Here is a 23,430-nt window from a genome sequence, read left to right as displayed (position 1 = left end):
GGATAGCATTGAAAATGTTATTGCAAACACAGCTGTTCTCCACTTCAGGAGAAATTCTTTTTTAGTTCATTTAAATTTACACAGAATGTACAAAAAAAAAAAAAAAAAGTGCTTTTGAGTGAAGACTTCTCATCCATCATGTTGATTAGTCACGTAGGTCTTTGGAACTAAGAATACTTTCCTTGGAAATAATATCAGTGATCATGACTTTTTATCACTATGCAAAGCATGGGTGGAGCAGCCTCCCACAGATAAAGTCATTCACGAGTCATCTGTTATCTTTTGCCCTGTATTTTCACATATCAGCTTATCAAGTTCAGCCATCACTTTCCAACATCACGTCCAATTGAATGTAGCTGCTTAAGGTCCATGTAATCAATTTTGTTGCATTGTCACACTTGTGCCTATATCCTGTTCCTCCTGAGACAAATCAGAGCAGTACCCTCCATAAGGTGTCTGTTAATTAATAATAAGAGGTTTCATAGTACAGAGTAGTTTTTCCTGCAGTGTATTTTACAACACAGCATTTGACAGCCTGGTGTAGGAGGACGCACAATGAGTAAGCCATTAGCTCTACTTTTTCCCTTAATTAAGCTCTTTGTTTTGCACTTGTGAACTGGAATTTTTGTAAACCGTTCTTGAAAGATAAGCCACGTGGACACTGGGCACTAATTTTAGATTTTTTTTTTTTTTATCTCAGAGTAAACAGAAACACAGCTTGTTACTTGTTTGGCATTACTGCTTGTAAAAGTTGACGCTGCTATCCCAAAGGGGGCTGCATATGGAAGTAAACAGTGCTTGTGTTTTTCAGTGGAACTCAATGAAGTGCAGCTCACAAATGTACCCTACACCCACGGAAACGGTGTGGACAACCCGGCTTTTGAAATAGAGGTATGTGTAACACTACCGTTGGCTCTGTGTGATTCATTTCTGAAATAAAATGCTTCTGTTTTTCTCAGGCGGACAACATTTCTGATACTAGCAGCATCAAAAGTGAGCTTAAAAAGACTAAAAAGGGACTGGGATCATACTTAAGGTGTGTGTGTTCATTTGATTGCATTGTGTGAGGGTGCAGTTGTTTTATTGTGGATTTAATACTTCTGGGTATGCACTTGTACAGCTAAAAATCTCTGCGTTGATGTTGTTAATACTGAAGCTGAATGTACTGCATGTGCTTGATTAACATGCAAAGAGCTATGCTGTTTTCTGTTTTACTTTACACTTTAAACATGTTCAAATCTTACTGTATTCTAAACATACAATACTCTTTGGCAAATAAGCTATTTTAGTCTTTAATTGTGTGAAAGACGGCACTTTGAAATAATTCAAGGGACAGATATTTGATCTTATTGTTTACACAATTTGACCTTACTTTTTTATTTAACCTCCCATCCAGCAATGTTACAAAGCCTATTAATGCCACAGAGGATTACATCAAGGCTCACTCAAAAACCTTCAAATATGTCGTGCTGGGCATACTTGGAGCAGGTATTGTTAAAACTCTGTTTATTTGTACTTGAAGTATACACGGTTTTAAGTTTACTCAGTTTTTTCTTTGACTTGGTTGAAGACTATCACAAAGGAATAATGTGAATACAGTTGAGGATTCATGATCTAATGCTCTCTTATCTCCCAAAGGTTATGTGGCATACTTTATCACAGCCTGCGTTTTGGATTTCCAAAGGGCCATCGCTCTTGTAGTCCTTACCAGTGTGGCTGTTCTGTCCAAATCATATGATCTCCTGAAGGAGTACAAAGGAGAAAGCATCTGCAGGTGTTTCGGACCCGCAATTACATGCTTTAAATCTAATTTGAAATGGATGAAATGGTGAGTGAGTAAACTAGTTTAGTTTGTGATGACCAATCAAACGATCATGCGCTTCACATGATTGGATTTTTTTTTTAACGGGTGTGGGGTGTGTGTTTTTATTTTCTTTACAGGGTTTTCATCTTACTGATTGTGGCTCTGCTTGTGGCGTGGCTGGTCATAGACACAAGCAAACGTCCTGAGCAGCTTATCTCATTTGGAGGTGTGCTCATGTTTGTCCTGCTTATATTCCTGTTGTCAGCACACAGGACTGCTGTGAGTTTTTTTTTAACACTGACTCTTGTTATGGATGGAGTTATAACTGACAAATGTTTCGTAACATGCAGAGGCCTTATCGTTCATCTTATCTAAAGCAAGTCGTGCTGAGATACCATTTGGCCTTGTGCACCTGTCGTTAAAAGGTTTAGCAAAAGGGCTTCCTTGCAATAACACCTATGATCCAATGGCTTCCTCATTTTATTTTTGAACTTTTCAGGTATCATGGAGACCTGTGTTTTGGGGCCTTGGATTGCAGTTCTGCATCGGCCTTTTCGTAATAAGAACACAACCTGGACTGATAGCTTTCAATTGGCTGGGAGATCAAGTGAAGGTGGATGTCCTCCTTATGCTCTATATGTAACAAACTGTGTTAGAACAAGATGCTTTTCTCTACATGCAGGTTTGAAGGAAAAAAGGTGTACAATTTTCAACAGTCAGCAGATTTTTTGGCTTTGTTTGTGGCCTCAAATTCTTCAATTGCAAATAACATCAATAGCTATTAGAACATTATTATTATTATTATTATTATTAGGAATCTTAAAACCAAATGATGTCCATGTTGTGTTACATTATTGATATCAAAATGTGAACAGTCTGTCTAATACAGTAAAAGTAATGATCTTTCCGGTCTGTATAACAGACTTTACTCGTAAGACATGCAGTAAAGTCTCCAGGGTGCAATATTCTTTAACTGTAAAGAACACAAGTGCTTATCTTCAAAGCCATCTTATCAAGCTGTACAACCGTTTCCTTGAGTTTACAAGAGTTGAGGTAGTGATGTATAGGCCGGATCTTTGTAACATAGCAATAAGTAAGGTCTTATTACCTGCTCTTTTGTAATGTGAACAGACAAAGAGTAAGGTATTTTACCTGCTTTTTGTAAAGTGTCTCGAGATAACACTTGTTATGAGTTGACGCTATACAAATAAAAATTGATTGATTGATTGAAATTGATAGTGTACTTTGGGCACATGCATATGGCCTGTTTATCACCTCTTAATGTGTAATCCAACCTATTGACAGCTACAGATTTAGTTTCATGACTTCCTGTTGTAAAAACCATATCATAGACGAATTAATTGAGGAAAGAAAAACATGTGATATAATACAGCCATGTCTCCTCTTTGTCTTATACTGACAGATATTCCTTAACTACGCCAAAGAAGGCTCATCCTTTGTCTTTGGGGATCTCCTCCAAGACATCTTTGCCTTTCAAGTAAGTCGATCAGTACTTTATAATATTTACTTTCCTCTTGTGTTGGAGGTCAGTTCAAGAGAATGTCATACCTGTTTTTCATTTACAGAAACAACCACAGCCAGCCAACATTACAAAGTTAACCCTCCACCAAAGTTGTCTTCATTATACTGTATAATAAGAGAGGAAAATTTGTGTCGCAGTTTGCACTAAAACATCCATCCAAATGGACGATAAATAGAATAGAAAAAACAGGTATACTGTAGGTATCAGGAATAGAGAGGGAATGAGATAAATATTTGTATTTAGCTGCATTGAAGTGAATCACAGGCAGCTGGGTGGATGTCAAATCACCATCTTTTACTGCATTTAGAGTTGAAGAAATTAAAGAAATGGAGCGAATCACTTAAAGGCTGAAAAACAGAGAAGAGGAATTCCTAAGAAACTGGAGTAGGTGGGTAAAGGAAACAGATGGAGTGGAGAATAAATACATTTGAATTACAAGAGCCCTGAAGGATCCGCCCCTCCTCTCTTATTTTTATCTTATTTATTTATTGCTTTTTTCCCGTTTTGACTCTTTTCGATGTCCTCCTATCTTTACTTTATTTCCTTCATTTTCTATGTGAAACTAATAAATGTTTAAATGTGCCAGGATGAACAAAATAAGTGATGACATTTGATAACATGTGATGTTAAAAATTGCAATAAATGAATATACAAAAAGTTGATCAGTGATTGATAATACAAACTTTCTTCAATACAGGCACCTAACCAAAATAACACGTTCCTGAAATTGTATGTTCATGTTAAGTTTTAACTTCTTTTTCAGGCTTTGCCCATCGTTGTCTTCTTCAGCTCTGTGATGTCCGTGCTTTACTTCTTGGGGGTCATGCAGTGGCTTATCTTGAAGGTAAAAAAAAAAAGTTTTATATTATGGTATCCTATAGGTTCCTGCAGGTCTGCATGTATTCTGCTTATACCTGCAGTGACATACTATGACCAAGTGCCATGTGTTTTTGTCCACACAGATCTCATGGGTTATGCAGATAACGATGGGAACCTCTCCCACAGAGACCTTGAGTGTTGCAGGGAATATATTTGTTGGGCAGGTACTCTAGGCGAGACTTGATGTCTTTGCAACACTTAAATTTACTAAACATTGGTTTTATTACAAATTTAACAATCATTCATATCTGTGTTTCAAAAAAAAATATATATATATATACTAGCTCTACTTGACTTTTTCTCCATGTGTTTGTGCATCAGACTGAGGCTCCGCTGTTGATTCGCCCTTATTTGAAGGACATGACCAAATCTGAAATCCATGCTGTTTTGGTTGGTGGATTCGCCACCATTGCAGGCAGTGTCATGGGAGCATTCATCACCTTTGGGGTGAGACAAAACCGCTGTCATGCCATCACATCATGCATCCACAACATTTTGAAACTGATTAAACAGCTGATTTAATAAAAAAGTGATTAAAGTAAAAACACATAGCTAGTGAGTCTGGCGTATAAACTAAATGCAGCATAGCCATGGACTACGGTCCAGGAGCGAGAACCCTTTAATGTGACAGTATCAGCCCAACAACAGCAATATTTTCACCAGTGATTTAACCTGGGATGAGTGACTTATTAAGTCAATGAAAGTATAATACTTTAAATCAATTATTTGGTGACAACATGCAGTACAATGGAAACCATTACTGTGTTAGCAGATGATTATGTTTTATTCCAGCATGTAGAGATAATAAAGAATGGGTCCAAGGAATGTGCTGAGGGGTGTGTCACAATAAATACTCATTCTTTCTGAATAAAGTTCCCGCTGGAAACAAACTAGCCTGTTAGGTCATCATAACAAAATCTTTCTGGAGATTTTCCAGCGAGCCTAACCCATGAATCTCCAGTAAGAGCCAACAAAAGTCTGAAAGCTATTAAAGTTTGATGGACAAATGCCAGAAGATTTCTTGACTCCAAGACAAATTTGCATCATATCGTATAGTTTATGGTTATCGCTAAAGGAAGTTGCTCACAGATTAACCATATTACTGGCATCCAGAAGCTAAACAAGACAAGTTATAAAGGTAAAAGAGTAACAACCGTTTGTAATGAGAGGTTGATGATGCGCAGTGGCTCTGCTGTTGAGCAGGCACAAATAAATAAATACAGTATATATAAATATTATGACCAAATAAGGCGACTTGAGAAAACGCCACGTTGTTTAAATCAGTGTAAACTTTTAATAATACATGACAGTACTGTTATGAATGAATGGGAAAGGTTTGACTTCAACATTAGTGGAGCTGTGTTGTAATTGTTTATTGACTCGTCCGTTATTTTATGGTGATGGTGATGTTGCAAGACTTGTTGTTTCCCAGAGCTGAAGCCGTGCCTGTAAGCTTATGTTTGTATGGTCACGGTGTAAAAACACACAATGAAGCCCCAATTGCTTTAATTGCCGTGAGGTTTAAAATCACAACAAAATCTTATGTTGTCTTTGACATGTCATTATTTCAAAAACTGGTTTTTAAAAATAAAGACAGAAACATGCATTGAATAAAACAAAACAACAACAAGCAAACAGAGTTCATACAGGAGCTAGATGTTCCTAAACCCCCAACATGTTCCCGGTCTCGTACATAAATACATATACATACACACAAATACACACATTAACATACATATAAATAAACATTATTAAAGTAAGAAAAATAATTTTCCCACTGATATATTGTCAATGTCCACACTAACTGAGCAATTGCTTTAAATATAAATATTTAAATATACAATATGTAATAAATTCCTGCCTATTTGAATAGGCCTTTAAATGTTAATATCATATGAAACTCACAGATCAAAAATAAAACAAGAGTCATGTCATAAAGTAAAAGAAAAGGCCCCCAGATCTTGTCATATCAACACACAGAATCTGTTGCTGTATATGACTCTATCCAGTTCAGCTATTTTTGCAAGTGCATGGTACCAGTCTTGAATGATGGGAGCTGAAGCACCTTTCCATCTACAGTACAGTGTAGCTTTTCAGGTAACTGCAAAGGCACCTAGAAACTCTTAATTGTTACACAATCTCACACCATGTGCAGGTAGGTCATTGCCTCAGCTGAATATGTCCAACAGGTGCCTGTTGGTCTGAGTACAAATCTATGTAGCATGCTAGGATGGAGTCCAAAAACAGTAACTCTAAAAATGAAGAATATTTATGACAATTTCTGTGCTGCTTTTTACTGAAACGGCACCCCAGCCACCCTGGATTTAATATAACGTCTTCTAATTTTGCAGATTGATGCCTCTTCCTTGATATCAGCCTCTGTGATGGCTGCTCCCTGTGCCTTGGCCATCTCCAAGCTGTCTTATCCAGAGACAGAGGAGAGTCCCTGCAAGTCTGAGAAAAATATTAAAGTGGATTGCGGGTGCGTATATTTGTCCTTGTTTTTGTTTTCTTCTCAAAAATGATGCTCCTGCTTTTGAGAACTAAATTTGATTATTTTTTAAACTCCCTTAGAGATGAACAGAACATTTTGGAGGCTGCCAGCAGCGGAGCATCTGCTTCAATAGGTCTTGTAGCTAACATTGCTGCAAATCTGATTGCGTTCCTTGCCATCCTGGGATTCATAAATAAAGCTTTTAGCTGGTTCGGAAGTATGGTGGGATATCCTGAACTCACATTTCAGGTATGTTTAAGCCAAAGACTGATAATGTAAATGAGACATGCATGTTACTTTTAGAAGGTGATAAATCATCATAATAAAATTGTACTAAATCAAAAGAGGTTATCTTAAATGTGCAGGTGGTAAAAAGATTTTTAAAAAAAGTGCCTACAATATTAATATCTAACAAGATCAGAAGAAAAAAAGTATAAAAAGTTATTTAACTTTTCATGTGTACATTTTAAGTAGGAAGCTTGCTTTTAATAGATATGGCAAACAATAACAGGATTAGCTCATGTGGTTCTGTGTTCACAGCTGATCTGTTCGTACGTCTTCATGCCTGTGGCCTTTATGATGGGGATACCATACGAGGACAGTTTCACTGTGGCTGAGCTAATCGGCACGAAGCTCTTCCTCAATGAGTTTGTTGCTTATGAGAAGTTATCTAAACTGAAAGTCAACAGACTCACTGGTGTTGATGAAGTTATTGGTGGCGTAAAACAATGGATTTCTGTGAGTAATTCATCATTTCAGTTGCATGTGAGGATACGATAAAAAGTATCAATTCATTGCCGCATTTTTGAATTGAAAAGAACTTTAAAATCCTGATTTTGTTCATGGTCATGTTTCAGGTCCGATCAGAAATTATCACCACTTACGCTCTTTGTGGGTTTGCCAACCTCAGCTCTCTGGGTATTGTGATTGGAGGCCTAGGTGAGTGTGTTTTTGTAATGTTTCCACCCTGCCCCGACAGAACGTCCTCATACTCTCCATGATGTTTTCTAACACATGTTTTTTTCTCAAAGCGTCCATATGCCCATCCAGAAGAGGCGACGTCTCGTCCCTGGTGTTGAGAGCTATGATCACTGGGACTTGTGTATCTCTTATAAATGCTTGCATCGCAGGTACAGTAAGAGCTTTTGGATAGAACTGGCAATGTACCTCAGCTTGTTTCTTATTGCAATATAACTAAGTTTCTCTTTCACTTGATGCCTCAGGGATCCTCTTTGTTCCTCCACTTGACTGTGTCGGGCTGTTTGAGAAAGCTGCTTTCAATGCCTCAGATTTAAACATAGAAACTTGCTGCCAAGACCTCTTTCACAAGTAAGCACAGACATTTTTTTTTGCGCCATGATATTAAATATTTTAATATATCTCACTGTTATGTGGTGCTCTTTGATCTCACATGTTACATGAATTCTCTTGCAGCACTGTAAACAATGGGAACATCTCATTTGAAGGATCTTGGAACAACGTAGTAAATGTCACTTTGTTTTTCTCTAACTGTTGTAACTGTTGTGGTCTTTCTCAAGCAGTTTGCGTGTAGAGGAGACAAATACACAACACTGTCTGTTTTATACTGTAATTTCACATTTGTACATTTGTGTCACCGTTCATGTAAAAAATGTAAAGCTTAGGTGAATGTAACTTTCTTGTATTTTATTATAAATTTATTTGGGTTCTGACTTTTTTCAAAGTCAAAAAGATTTAAAGGACATACCTTAAAGGTCACACATTATTCTCCTTTTCAACCAGTTTTAAAATAGTCTCAGAGCTCCCCAAAACATGTCTGTGAAGTTTCTTGCTCAAAATCCACTCTGATCCTGTATTTGATCATGCACAAGCTTTAAATGCAAGTGAGCATGTGTACTGCCCTTTGTGATGTCACAAAGGGGAAATCTCCAAAAGGCCTGTTTGAGCACACATTTTCTAAAAAGTGGAGCAGGGAATTAACAGAGAGGATGGACTTTTGTCATGTAGGGGGTTTGTAGACAGACAAGGGTCACCTATACTGTAAGTGTTAGAAAAACATGGTTAAGTGTATTTTGCATAATATGTGACCTTTAAGACATATTTACCTCAGGAAATACTCAGGCACCAACAGTTTGATAAATGTAAATATTTCAAATAAAATGTGTGACATTTACTGGTAATTTGCTTTTTCTTTTTCTGTGAAATAATTTTAACATTGTTTTTGTTTATTGTATTTTCGTGCTTTTCATTTTGTTTTGTATTTTTGATATGTTTGATTTTATTTGATATGTCTGAAATAAATTTAATCAGTCAATCAATCACACCCAAATCCTATGGGGGGGATATACGTGACCTATACAAAAAAAAGAGAAGACATGACGTAACATGACCAAGACAGAACATACTGGAAATTACGTTTATTCTTCTTTCTCAATTACTCATTCATTGTCTCACTCATTCTCATGTTAACAATTTCTTCAAACTATACTGCAGATATTTAGTCCTGTGACTTTATGTACACATAAATACAATACAACACTTTTCTTGCATGACATTAAACCTCAACACCAACATCTGCTTTTCTAAACTTTCGCTTCATTTCAATATATTTTACACTTTTGTGTCATTGCAGTCAATTGTTTCACTCTTGTTGGGTTAAGAGTGGCAATTTGGACTAATGTGAAGACTGATTACTCATTAAACGATAATGTTTCCTGATATTCCTGAAGTGTTCTTGTCAGATTTTAATGACCTGTTAAATGATTCATGTTGGAATTCAAACATGAATACCTGTGCGAAGTCCTGCTTGACAGAATATAGTAAATTATATTAAAGTCCATGCTGGCATAGCAACTATGTTTTTTTATTTAAATATGAAACCCTTAAGATAAGTCTGATTACTGTTCACCAGCTTTACACCAACAAAAGCCCCCTGTTTGGATAAAGAGGTGATTCTCAGTGTACATAGACTTCTCAGATTTTACACAGGGAGCCTTACTGAGCGACAAATAGGCTTCTGAAAATTCTGTCAGTCTGCCTTTAGCCCACAGTCCATAGGTCAGGTCCTAATAGTTGTTATACGCTGATTCAGAAGCTTCCTTTCTACTTAAGAAAACACATACTTTGCATGTCAATTAGCTTGAGCATACCATAGTTAAAGAGTTTACTGGTAAGCCCCTTATTGCTCATTGCTTTGCATGTGACATTTGCTGGAAAAACTGTACGAGGACTGATTAAAGACACAGACACACAACATCAAAAGACTTAAAGAAATACTACAAAATAATGCCAAAAACAAGGTGCTCACAAACATCTTTGAACAAAAACAGAGCTGTCAGTCAACAGCATGAGTTCAACTGTGCTGTAAAAGGAAATGCTGCATAATCAGTTCTAATGGAAACAATAAATCCATAATAAAACATTAAGTCCCACCAACATACTGTACATCACAGATAAACATGTAGTGTTCAGCATGGACAGATTACCTCAGCCCCCTCTGTTTCTGTGGTTCCATAACTATTCAAATTAAACTACTGAAATGATTTTTAAAACAAAAACAAGTTTCAGTGCATATCCTATGGTTTGTCACACAGTTCGGTGATGTTTTGAGTTGACAAATGTAGCTTGGAGCTATTTGTCAACTTGTAGAGTTTAAAATATCTAAGGCACGTGTTTCAAACGGTATAATATGCACGTTTTGGCTAACCTTATGTGGCACAGTTTTTTATTTTTATTCTAAAATAAAAAAAAAAAAAAAAAAACACAACTGTTTTTGCTGGTTGGTATCTTAGGGCTATAAAGTCGTTAAACCCATGCACATTTCTGCAAACGTCCTCATAAATCTTTTCACTACAGAAGGAGGATGGATGTCTCATACTGTAACTGCAATGCTGACGGAGAAATTCACAGTAATTCTTTATGACATGTCAGGTCAACAAACCTCCCTTTTCAGATAACCTTACTCTTCAAGTCTTCTTAGAAACTGGAAACAACTGGTACCACTTAAACATTCGAAGCAATAACATCTTGCTTGAAACAAAAAAAGGCACTTTTTTTCTACCTCATCTCAAGGGCAGCGGCAGTTTCTGTTGGCTTTGGTTTAGTGTCGGATTTATTGTCCTCTGTCTCCTGAACTTTTTTAGTTACCTTTGGGCTAGAGTTAGCCTTTCTAAGCATCTGCGGGCTGTGTCCTTTCCGCTGCATCTGTGGGCTGGAGCCCAACTTGCGGTTGAGCAGGGGGCTCCGGGAGCCCTTTGTCTTGCTGGTCTGCAGACTGTCCACTGTCTTTAACGGTTGCAGGCTAAGCAGTCCACAGTAGTAGTTGCACTGATGGGTAGTCAGGAACTGTTCAAACACTTCCGGTGAGGCGTTTTCAGTAAGTCCTTGGTATCTGAAAAACAAAAGCAAAAACTTATGCTCCAGCTATTCTATTAGAAAACAAATAATTACATGTGAATGTACTGGTGTGTATACAAACCCTTTTGACTTTGTCACAACTCTGATATTTGTCATCTTTGTTTCAACACCTGGAAAAATAGATACAATATTATAACAGCATGTAATTCCCAAGAATCAATAAATGATTGCTTCAGTTACTACATTGTGTGTCTTACCCTCTAGCTGAGTGACCAACAGATTTCCATGTGTCCACTGATGAATCCAGTGTTGGAAGGTGCAGCATTTCTGCTCTACTTCAGCAGCAGTTTTTGTAATCAGCTGGCCTTTAGGATCCATTGTACAATACTTGAGGAAGTCACCCTTCAGATCAGCCTCCACTGTGGCATATGGCACAGAGTTTGCAGGCCGGTACATCAGGTACTGAGGAATCACTCTGTGGGCATCACATGAAAGTTGAAAGTAGTGTGTTGTTTAAAAAGACCATTGTGTGTGTATATATATAGTAGTAGTAAAATGTACTTTTATAACTTTATTACAGAGATAAGATAGTGGATAGAGTCAGAGGGAGAGTGGGGAATAACATTTTCAGATTCAAACCTGGCTGCCCGTTTTCAGGACTACAGCCTCTGCACATGACGTGTGCAAACTAACCACTTTAGCCACTGGCGTCCCAGGTTTTTTTCTATATATACATGTACTTTTTTAAGTTTGTTTTTTTTATCCATGTTTGCTTTTTTGGATAGGACAGCTGAAGAGAGACAGGAAATGTTAACAGCCTCTGTACGTGGGGCGTTCAACGTGACCGCTAGGCTACACGGCACCCTAATTTTTGTGTATCTTGATAGAAGTCTATAATCAGAGCTACTGTACTTACTCTAGTGAGTAGCCGAAGTTCTCTATAACTCTGGCTTCAGCTGCAAAGATTTTGCAGTATTCTCGAATCATGTTTTGGACTTTGCATTCCTGGCAACACACAAAGGAAATTAATCAATTTATGTACAGCAATCGTAATCTCGACTTTATTGGGTGCAATCATTACCAATTATTGGTAGATACTATAACCACCACTCACCTGCTTAGTAATCACTAGATTTCTCTCTGTAAGGTTGCTCTCCTGTTTGGTCCCATATGCGATGGGACTTTGGACTTTGATCATGCAAGCGCTTCCAGACTCAAAAATGGGATCAAGGCCATAGATGACCTTCACTCTGCTGGCTTTGTGAGCGCAGCCCTCTCCGATGTTCGCCGCCTCGGTCATGATGCGGCCAAAGTACTTGCCGCCCCAGTTGCCACAGTCGGCCAGACCTTTGGTGAACAGCAGTGGCGTCATCTCGATCTCCTCTCCGACTGTAGGAAAAAAGCGAACCGGTTATTTCAATAAGCTTTAACTGAAAGAAAATGTGAGAAAATATGTTTTATAGCTGATTGAAAAGTGTTACCTTCCAAATCATCTCTTAAGAGTATCTCAGACAGAACTGTAAAACACAAAAAAACACTTATAAAAGCACAGTTAAAAGGTAAAATGGAGACTTGATGTTTCCAGCCAATCAGCTTCTTACTGTCTTCACTGAGAAGGAAGTCAGTGGTGTCAGTCCCATATTCATTCTTGATGGTACAGCCATACACCCCACAGTCTTGACTGGACGCGAGAACAATAGCCAGAGCTACTTGGCTTTCATCTCCTCCACTGAAAGAAACATCAGGGGAAAATAAACAATTATGAACAAGTCACATGGAGGACTCATCAACAACCCTCAAGGTGTCACTGTAACACCAACTTTCAGGTTACGTGGCACAAGTCTGCTGATGCAGCAGCCGAAAGCACAAATATAGATCTTTAATGCCCCCTGCAGATGGGAAAAATATTGTGTCAGGTTAGAGTTTCTGCGTCTAGCCAGAGATTCACCTCTCTGTGGCACAGCTGTGGGGTTCACAGTCACATGAGCACGATGTCACTGCAGTGAGAATATAAGAATGAAAGGAGGCCATGGACTCTGCACTCCAAATCCTTGTATTGTTGCAATTATTGTTTCACATTTGGAACCTGTCCATATTGTCATGCCTTGCTGGAAATCCTCAAAACAGTAGCAGGAAGAAAGGGAGACAAGTAATCGTGTTAATGCCTGCAATATAGTGAACAACATGATTTGTGTAACAGGTGGTTAGAACGGTGTTAACACTGTGACCAAGGAGGGGGATTTACCTTCTCTTCACCTCTAGTATCTCAACCTCGTCTCTGAACCACTTTATGGTGGAGTCGCTGAGCACATTGAAGAACTGGCACCACAGCTTCAGGTGTCCCGAGGCATCTGGGAATGGCTCTCCCCTGATCTTTCGGATGACCTGTGGAGCTGGTGGGTGTGCGTGTGAGAGGGGGAGAGGAGACCAAAGTAAATATATACTGTACCGGCGAGTAGAGACTGTCTTGTGTTTCCACTTCCTCTGACACAGTGGTATAAATATCAGACCTTTTCACATTGAGAGCTTACCAGGAACACTATGATAAGTAGATTGTGTGAGTGATGGAGGATGAAATGTTAATCATTGTGTCAAAAAGAAAGTATACTGTATAAACTAGGTGACAGTGTTTCCTCGAAAAATATGCTTAACTTGTTTAACTTTTCGAGAAAAAAAGAACAATCTTTTACGCAGATGATGCCGTGTTTTTACCTTTCAAAGGGTCCAGCTTCTTTTCTGTCTTCTCCTCTTGTTTGGCGCTGGTTTGATCTTCTGTGGGCGGCTCCTCAACGACCTTTGGCACCTCCAAGGTGATCTTTCTGCGGGGCAGCAGTGGGGAGCGCCTCTCCATAGGTGGGGTGTTCTGTCCTGTGGGAGCTTGTAGCAGCGCCGCTCTGCGAGCCTGGCTGGGCGACATGTAGGGGCTCTCTTTCTTGCCCTGAGTATCCAGTGCACTGACCACAGCCCCTTCTCCGTCCTCTTTCGGTTTCGGGATGAATATTTTGCGACGAGCTCCAGAGGCCAACTCTTCTGGCGTGGCAGAGCGTATGAGTGTAAGGCTGTCCCTGCGTTTCAGCCGGGGACTGCTTTCACAGGACAGGGACGATGTTGGTGTAGAGCCTCCGCTAAGATCTTCGTCCGCCTTGTCACTCTGGCGGTCGCCCACTGTGATCAGAGGGACAGCTGTCACAGCCTCGCTGTCTGCGTCTTGAGCAGCTTTGGACATGAATTTGCGGAGGCTGGCTGGGCTCAGAGATGGATACGTGGGGGGTTTAGAGCAGAGTCTTTCAACAGAGGATCTGTTTCTTTGCAAATCCTCCAAAGACACGCCGTTTTCTGCCTTGGCCTCTTTAAGGGGTTTCGTCTTTAAGATTTCAGGGACAAAGTTGTCTTCTGCTGTTTTACTGAATGAAGGCTCAATGTCACCAACCTTTGGCGTTAAAGCTTCATCGAGCAAAGAGGGAATTTTGTTTTCAATACCGTTATCTGCCGTTTGTTTTTTGCTAAGTTTTCCACTTTGAGTTTTTCCAGGATTGGCGGTCATTGCATTGGCAACATCATTCTCTGTTCCCCTATGCATGACAGTTGAAGTTTCAGTCTGTGTCAGATCAGCTTGAGTGGGTTGTCTCAGTTCAGAGTCACTTTCATAACAAGTGACAGAGATCGGTGGAACGACAAACAGGGGCACGGTTGCAGTTTCAAAAGGCTGCTGTGAATCTGAAACACTGCTGTTTACATAAACGCCAGCCTCCTTGTCATCAGCACATAAAACATTTTGAACAGGAATGGATGCTAACGCCATCTGAGGGAGCTGCTCGCGGCTTACCCCAGGTGGCCGCCTTCGCTCAGACATTTCTGCCTCGTCATCTAATTGTGCAACTTCCTCAACTTTTTCTGTGGGTGAGAAGTTATAATCATTCTGCGTACCAATCTGCATGGGTAACACACTCGGAGAAACAGTCATGCTGTTGTTTCGTATTATTTCATCAGACACATGTGTTGAGTCATGATTTTGCAAAACAGCAGGTTCATTCAGTGCTAAAATAGTGAGTGGCAGAATGCCTTCTTTAAGCTCGGGTTCAATTATTTCAATTTTTGGGATTATAAAATCTTCAGTGGGGTTTACATTAGGAACAGTTGGTTCAACATCTGTTGTGTCTTCGATGGTAGATATTTTTATTTGAGGAATATTCCCCGAGGGCCAACCCTGCTGCCTCTCACTGCCATCCTGCTGTGCAACATTACTGTGCTCTTCAACGTCACTCACATCGCCTTCACTGTTCTGTGTTACTGACACGTTCTTCGACTCTTTCAGCTCCTCATTTATTGCCATTTGATTTCTCTTTTCTTTCGCCACTTCCGATGGTAAACTCTCCTGCCTAGTGTTCTCACCTTCTAAAACTGCCTGCTCGCATATTTTCGAAATGTTGCACAACCCTTCCTTCTCTAAAACAGAAGGACTTTCTTCAACACCACTTAAACCCGAGTTTGAACTCAGTATTGCACTTTTCTCGCGGCCCACTTTGCTTTCCTCCTGTGCAGAAGATTTGCATCTCTGCTGTATTTTTAGGTCACCCTGCTCTAAAGTCTCCGAGGCCGCATTGGGCGGATATCCTATATCCATTTCCTGATTCAGTGAAGTGTGTTCGGTCTCTTCTTTTACATTACGTCTCTCTTCGCCGTACGCTGTCACAGCACACAGAGATGACAGCCCTTGATTAGGGGTTTTTGATTCACACGTCTCTTTTCTCTCTGTAGATGTTGTGAATTCAGTAATCTCAGATCTGTTAACATCTGAGCACGGCTGTTGGTCTGATTTCACTTCGGCTTTCTCTTCCTCATGTAACTGAATGTAAGAGGGGCCCTCACTAGAGTTTGGTTCTCCTTCTTTGCCCTTATTATCAACACCCATATCCTCGTCTTGCACAGTTTCAGTGGGCGCCTCTCCAAGATTGTGACTGTCCACTGATAAGATAACACTGGGAGGGGGAGTCCGGCTTTCTTCCAAGCTAGTGAGGGTGGGGGAGGATTTTCCTTCATTAGGGGTTTGGGTATTCGGTGAGACGGATATATCGTCCCTGGGTGAAGAGTCATCTACTGCTGCCTGCTGACTGGGCAGTGATGAAACAACCGGGGATTCTGGCTCTTTCCGGAGTATAGGAACAGCCTGATGAAATGGAAAAAAAAAAGTCATTTTAGTTTTGGCTTAATATCTTTCATACTGAAATCCATAAAAACACCTAACACTGCTAGTTTTTGATTCATAAGCTTTCAAACTATTTTTAAATGTTGGATTCCTTTTTTTTGTTCCAGAGAGACAAAACATTCAGTTTTGGTGTTGAGGAGTTTATTTCATTTTTCCCCAAAAAATATTTTAACTATTTTTCAGAAGCTTTTTTCGGGGAACTTACTTCAGTGACCTTTGACGGTGTGGCACTGCAACACTTTTAGACCGAGACATGTTTTTCTGCCATAAATCAACAGCAGCATAAACAGTGACAGACAAGAAAGACTTGTTATTGCAGTGGAGCACTATGACGATAGACAGAAGGAGAACTGTAATCAGCCTTTGAACAAATGTGATTGATCAATTACTAGTTGATTTGAATTCATTCAGATAACATGCGGAACAGCTGCAGTAAGTCGATAAACCCTTTGTGTTTTATGACGTGTCAGCTTATTTCAGGAACTCCTTTACTTCATGTCACGTACAAGGTAGCTGAAACCAAGTGTTTACTCTGACAGGCTTACAATAAAATGTTGAAATTAACCAACAAGGGGTTATCTTAACTAAAGACGACAGGGAAATCCCCACCATTGACAAATGGTGTGTTGTTTACATGAAGAACTAGCTGGGATATAATTGAATCATAACCACCCCTTTCTGCACTGTCTGAGAAAACTGGACATTCAGTTATACACAAATGTGAACTGACAAATAACAAGAGACTTTAATCATAAATAAGGAAGTAATCTAATTTTGACAGAAGTGTTGTTAGGCCTTTCCCCATTCTGTCCCTGCTGTTGCTGTTCACACCGTAAACATTAATGCGGAAGAGCAGCAGAGGCACAGGCTGCCTCGTGACAACGTGTTTGGCCAGCAGTGGCTGCTTCGAAATAAAGAAGTCGCTGCTTTCGATGGAAGGAAACCGGTGTCACATTCAGTTTAAAAAAGAAGCTGTGGTCATCACTACACCTACACGTGTCAATAGGCACCACACTTGTGAGAAGACATTATTGAAATTAATGGTTTGACTTCCTTTATTATATGACCACCACAGTAAAGGTCCGATGGTAGTTCCACATTACAGGCATACAATCGCTCTGCAGGTGGATAATAACTGAATATAACGTCAGTTCTCCTTTAGATGAGTCATTGTGCAATACATAATGTGCACATTAGATGTGCTGCGTCCCTGCAGTTAATGCACATTTCAGGAACTAAATAATTAAATAAAACATATTTGAATTTGATTCATTTATAGGTCTAACGCTGTAACTGATTTCTAACTCATGGTTAAACTTTAAAACGGACAGAACAGAGGGATTTGTGATATTTTTGAGTAAAAACTGTTCATCTACTACCTAAAGTTTAGAATAGATTATTTTAAGTACATGTTTATAACTTTAGACACACTTCAGTCAATTTTAAGTTAATATAACAACATATCTGTGCTTTAAATGTACTATTCAATGAGTGATAAATATCTTTATTTTAAATGAAGATTTTATATTTTAAATTATGGATGTATCAAAAAAAGAGTTTCAGTACATATCAACATATCAATAAGCCAAAAGCCAGTGAGTCACAGTATCGAATGAAATTAAGTCAATACGACCCTAAACAACACAGTAAGCGTTTGTAGAAGCCTATACTGTACAGTGCTTTAATTCCCACACATGACAGACATGAAACAACTCTACGAGCTTAACACTTGAGAAAATAAAAGTACTACTGTCTTCCTCTCTGAATGCTAGATGAGGAGGGGGTTTATTTTAAGATGTGAGGGGGTGGGGGTGGGGGGTGGTGGTGGTGGGGGGGCAGAGAGGAATGCGTCCAATGTGACGAGGCCCTCCTTTCAAGCTAAGGCCTGTCGCAGAAGTCTCACTACAACGGCTTGTCCAGACCGCACGGCAGTCTGTCACGCCGAGAGCCCTGTTTGTAACACGAGCACAACTTGTAACGCTCGTGTTTCATCGTGATCTCTGACGCACTGGCGCTCCGCTCATCAGCGTCAACATCTGAGATATGCACAACCTATTTTACAGTTTTCAACAAACATACCCAACAGCCCCCACCCCCAGGTGTAAGGAGCCACACTCTTATTTCCCCCCCCCCACTGTTACTTGTTTGCTCATGCATTATGTGTAACTGATGCAGTAAACCACAGTCACACATGGCCAGGCTGTCGCACTCCACCGGTCACTAATGATTGATATTTTACTGTATGTTCACAAGCAGCTGCTTTGTCTGATTAACGGGAACTCCCCCATGAATTTACATCTAACTAATGAGACTTCATAACTTCTTTTTAAGCACATTTAAAACAGGCAGCAGCACAAAGACTAATCCTTGTCGGCCATTGTTGACATAGTTCAGGCTTCAGCCCTGAAGTAGTTCTTCTTGTACTATCTTGTCACACAAATGCACTCTATATATAACTGTCAAGTGGCCGCCAGCTGCCTTCAACACCCCTGCACATACCTCAGTGAGAACGTGAAGCGCAGACAATGACATTTCTTCAACTGGCTTGCTGATCTCTGGCCCCTGAGAGAACTCCATGGCCTCCGCAGCATCATCAGCCTCCTCGACACTCGGCGTCGTTGACTCCCCTGTGCTCTCGGGTGGCGGCAGCTCAGTGTGGGGAACGCTGTCTTCATGCGTGTGCTCACATCGCCCCAGTGTCACCGTTTCTGGGGGCTCCTTCCGCTTATCGATTTCCATCGGCAAAGTGTCCTCCTTAAGAGGCTTGCACGCTTCATTTTGCGTCGCTTGCAGTCGAAAAGATGGCGGCGTCTCCGGCTTAGGACGCAAATTGTCAAACTCTCTCTCCTTGTTCTCAATGTGATCATGAGAGTCCTTCTTATTCTTCCCAAAGAGGAAGTCTTTGACTGAGTGGAGCATAGAGGAGATGGAAGCCGGGATTTTGTGGTGTTCATGATCTTTGTGAACCTTGCTGTGGTGTTTGACTTCTGATCCATGTTTTGTATGAGGGACTGCATGCGACATCTCCAACTGCCTCTCCCTTTCTAATTCTTCCTCCCTCCTTTTCTCTCTCTTCCGCGCTTCCTCTAGTGCTTTCTCTTGTTCCTCCCTCTCCTTCTGCATCCTCTCTTGCTCTCTATCTTTCTCCACACTTGCACTTGCGGCAGACACGTCCATCTCTTTGCGTCTCTCTCCTCGAGGTGAGTTCTGTTTCTCCTCCGCAGCCTGGGACTGAAGAGTCTCTGCCAGAAACTGTGCCAAACTGATTCCTCCATCATAACAGTTTTCACCTCCATTTCCCATCATATGGCTTTTGCTACTGCTGCTAACTGGAACATCTTCTCCATTTGAGATCTTTATTTTCTTTACAGCCATGCTTTTCTCAGATGGAGAAGTCTCCTTCTCCAGGTCACTGTCTTTGGATGTCACGGGGTCCTTGGCTTCAGAGCTAACTCCATTAGCTTCCGCAGCAGCTCCCAACTGTTCCACAGCCTCCGGCTTCTTGACCGCTGGTGGTGGGACAGGGCGCTTTCTTGGGGGACGTTCCGGGCTACTACGCAATTGCTCTTTCTGTATGACAGCTTTTTCCTCTTTCTTGTTCTGCCCCTCCATTTCGTTTTTCTTCTTCTCTGCTTTCTGCTTCAGCTTGGAAAAGAACCGCTGATGAATCTGATACTCGTTCATGGTGCCAACCTCTAAAACTCCTGAACAGGAGACAATCCCTTTGCTATTGCAGGCAGAGACCTGGTAGATGGCTGCGTCCTCCAATGTGCAGCTGTAAACAAAATGATTTATTTTTTTTATAAATGTTGTCTTAGAATTCTTGTTGTATTACAATACGCAAAGAAACTCCAAAAGCACAAATCCTAGTAATTGAAACTGTGGAAATAGATCCTTCAAAGGTTATACTACATACTTGTAGATATGGAGGGTGTGGGTTTTTCCATTACGGCGAATTTCATATTTTGGAAGTCCACAATACCGGTCCATTTCCATATCATCTTTATACCACTTCAGCTCTGGAGCTGGGTAACCTAAAGACAAGGTTAGTAAACGGTAAACTGCTTAGTAATCAACATTTCACTCTTAGTGCCACAATGTACTACTTGTTAATACTCTCTACCAAAGGATGAAGTCTAAAGACAAAGTGTGCCAGAAATGTTCCTTTCATAGAAATACTTAATTCGAGAAATCATACATAAAGTAAAATAGAGCACAGAAGCTTTGACAAGAATGTGTTGCTGTGTTGCATCATGTAGTGTTGTGATGTGTAACAGAGGAACAGCTGCTGCTGTTGGTCGGGCCCACCCATCCAATCTGCCTGAAGCAAATAACAGATCATCTTGAAAGACCAGCTTGAATGATAAGCGGCATGTTTCATTTGCAAAGTGATCTGTTTCCTTTTGTTTTCAGATTAGTCACGTCCTGTCTCTTCATATAAAAAAAAAAAAAGGACTAAAAGTTGAATTTACTCCAACAAAGAACACGCAGAGGCATGCCACACAGGCTGTCAAGGACTCACCAGACACGACACAAGTGAATTTCACATTACAGTTTTCTGAGACTGCCTTTGATTTCAGGGTGTTCTCGAAGGAGGGTTGTATGTCTTCAGTCAGCTGAGCCATGACGCTGCACAATGTGCTCCTGGAAGCAAACACAAATGCATTAGATGGTTGTTTTCATAAGGAAGACGGTGTCATTTCAGTGACCTCTTCACCGTTGTGCAGCGCATTCCAATGACTTGCTTCATTAAGAGGAAAAGATGTTAATGGGAATTTCTGGTAGTGACGAGAGTGTGAAAGAGTGAGACATCAAGCCAAACAGAGTCGTCAATACAACATTAACACCGGTGTTTACCACTGTAATTGAACGCAACACTGGACAAACTGGACACTTACATTACAGTTAAAATGTGTGTGGTTTCATTCTTGGAGACAACCAGTTTTTTTGTGGTTAAAATGTTAGTTGGGAGGAATGTTTTGAAAGTATGGATTACCTCGTTGGCCTGTAGTGAGAATACCTTGAATAGCTATTCAGAGAAGAGGCAAATGAAGGGATGCAAATGATTAATAGGATCTCTGTATATCGAACCCACCTAAATAATAAAAAAAAAAGATCTGGACTTCTTTTTGAAAAGGACAACTTTCTTTTTTCAGTGGTTTGAATTTGAGCTTCATAGATAAATTGCACTTTAATCCACATTTAGGGTTTGTGAATGTTGTAGCTCAAACTGCCCGCCTATAGATGATCTTTCTTGACAACCATTCTGCTTTAGTCTTTTTATCTGATTAACAAGATCAAAGATTGACACGCTCTGTGTACACATGGGTGTAAATAAGGGCGCCTACCTGTTTTCCGGCCTAACATTAGAGAGGTAAGGATTGCGGCTTTCTGGGCGGCCATTGGAAGAGCTGCCCTCCTCTTCACTGAAGCTGCTTGTCCTCCCATTGCCAGAAAAAGATCGAGTCATTGGCCTTCTGGAAGTCATTGTCCTTTGAAGCACTTCACAAAAAAAAAAAAAAAAAAAGGTAAAATCCGTGATAAAAGTGTCACCCAAAGTATAAAACTACTCTGGTCGCGTCCACAGCTTGTTTGCAGGGCTCAACTTTATTGGTGTTATCCAGGTAAAAGCCCCTGTTGCATAAAAAAGAAAACACTTCAGAATGGTAACAAAACCTGCTGGAGGTGAACAAAAAAAAAAACACAACACTGGGTTATCTTGTATAAAACTCAAAGTCAGACTTAATGCTTGTCCTTTCTCACCAAGCAAAGTAGCCGCAGTGGATCAGGTTATAAATAGTATCAGCTATCGGGTTGTGGAAGGACTGTTAGTGGTCAAACACCAACCTAAGACATGTTATTTACTTTTAAGTGTTAGGAATATAGTTTAAGTGGTTCTCAGTCACCTCAAAAGTTTCTTAATTTTTCAACTTACCATTGAGATGTTGTCGGTGCTGCTTTGGAGCTGGAGTCTGTGGAGAAAATCTCAGTAGCAGCCTATCATAGACACACATGTGTTGCCAGCAGGGCCTATTTTTAGCAGCCCTACAAATAGGTGCAAGAGCACATCAGATTTTCCAAAACTAAGTTTTAGACGAAGTCAATTAATGTTGACTGATTCTAATCAAGCTTACCATTTACACCATACCGTATATTTTGGAATATCTACTATCTAATTGACAGTTATGCTGTAAAATGTACTCACTATAGTTTCTGATCTATCTAAATAACATTGGGTGTCCCATCTTTGTGAGACACTGCTGTTGGGTTGGATGTGGACTTGCAAAACATGTCTTCATGATGTAGCCAGTGACAACCAAAGGTCTATGTCCTCTGCTTTGCTCAAGAGTTGCTAAAGGCCTGCCCCCCCCTTTGAATTGCAACACATGGTAAACATAGAGGGACACTTGCGTCTCATATTTCACATCAATTAGACAAAAACAGACTCGGCAGATAAAATCTATTCTGTAGAAAAGGGTCATTTAGGATATTGATGAGTTAGTTATATCATCTCTGTTGAGTTGTTTAATTATGGTATTTACTTGATGATCATTTATACATTCATAGTTGAAATTGTATTCAGGATTTAAAAAAAAACAAAACATTTTTATGCAACATACTGTTCTATCTAAAACATTATCAAACAGCATACATTTCTGAGTTAGGCAAACTTGAATTAAGACCTATACTCTTTGTAAAAATGTCCTGGCAGGGAATGCTATAAAATAACATTAATAGTCAATATAATGTTAATCCCACCCAACCATAATAATTGCATTAAAGGTAATAACAACATCATACATAATTAAAATAATGTGTATGACTTATTTCAATGTTTAAAAGCCATGTGACACACTTCACAAACAGCAGGAAGGTCATGCAATGTGTTTTTCAGCTATTTTTAAATTTGGGACTTTTGTCTGTTTCATAAGTCAAGAATATAATAATAAGTTAGCTTGACTAAGTAATAACAATATTGTCCTGGATCAAAATCATTCCTATAAAATATTTTGACATTGTGAATCATTTCCAGTGAACCAGTACAGGTTCCTTATTACCGTAATGCCGATAAAAGTGGCTCCGCATGCATATCTTTCACCTGATTCATAAAGACATAACAGTTAAGGGGTTCGCTTGTTAGGATGTTTTGCAAATTAACACATCTTTAT

General features: G+C 39.8%; 2 protein-coding genes across 2 annotated transcripts; one reads left to right on the top strand and one right to left on the bottom strand.

Moving 5' to 3' along the window:
- The first annotated feature begins 322 nt into the window (after positions 1-322).
- On the top strand, positions 323-8,356 carry slc28a1 (solute carrier family 28 member 1). Its single transcript, XM_061035337.1, has 18 exons — positions 323-559; positions 812-891; positions 960-1,036; positions 1,397-1,488; positions 1,639-1,828; positions 1,942-2,083; positions 2,304-2,417; positions 3,228-3,302; positions 4,111-4,191; positions 4,310-4,390; positions 4,548-4,673; positions 6,578-6,708; positions 6,801-6,969; positions 7,261-7,458; positions 7,578-7,659; positions 7,752-7,850; positions 7,944-8,049; positions 8,155-8,356. Exons 1-18 carry the CDS (start codon positions 556-558, stop codon positions 8,270-8,272), a joined length of 1,965 nt encoding a protein of 654 aa, XP_060891320.1. The 5' UTR covers positions 323-555; the 3' UTR covers positions 8,273-8,356.
- A 745-nt stretch (positions 8,357-9,101) lies between these two features.
- alpk3a (alpha-kinase 3a) lies at positions 9,102-22,514 on the bottom strand. The gene is made up of 14 exons (XM_061035336.1): positions 22,197-22,514; positions 21,610-21,895; positions 20,784-20,905; positions 20,178-20,295; positions 18,761-20,036; positions 13,768-16,222; positions 13,301-13,448; positions 12,657-12,784; positions 12,537-12,572; positions 12,170-12,444; positions 11,972-12,060; positions 11,313-11,530; positions 11,177-11,225; positions 9,102-11,089 (listed from the first exon to the last, which is right to left on the bottom strand). Exons 2-14 carry the CDS (start codon positions 21,747-21,749, stop codon positions 10,756-10,758), a joined length of 5,388 nt encoding a protein of 1,795 aa, XP_060891319.1. The 5' UTR covers positions 21,750-21,895; positions 22,197-22,514; the 3' UTR covers positions 9,102-10,755.
- Between the last annotated feature and the right edge of the window lie 916 nt (positions 22,515-23,430).

The sequence above is a fragment of the Labrus mixtus genome, chromosome 4 (assembly GCF_963584025.1).
Source record: "Labrus mixtus chromosome 4, fLabMix1.1, whole genome shotgun sequence".
NCBI lineage: Eukaryota > Metazoa > Chordata > Actinopteri > Labriformes > Labridae > Labrus > Labrus mixtus.
This window is presented reverse-complemented; position numbering and strand designations above follow the sequence as displayed.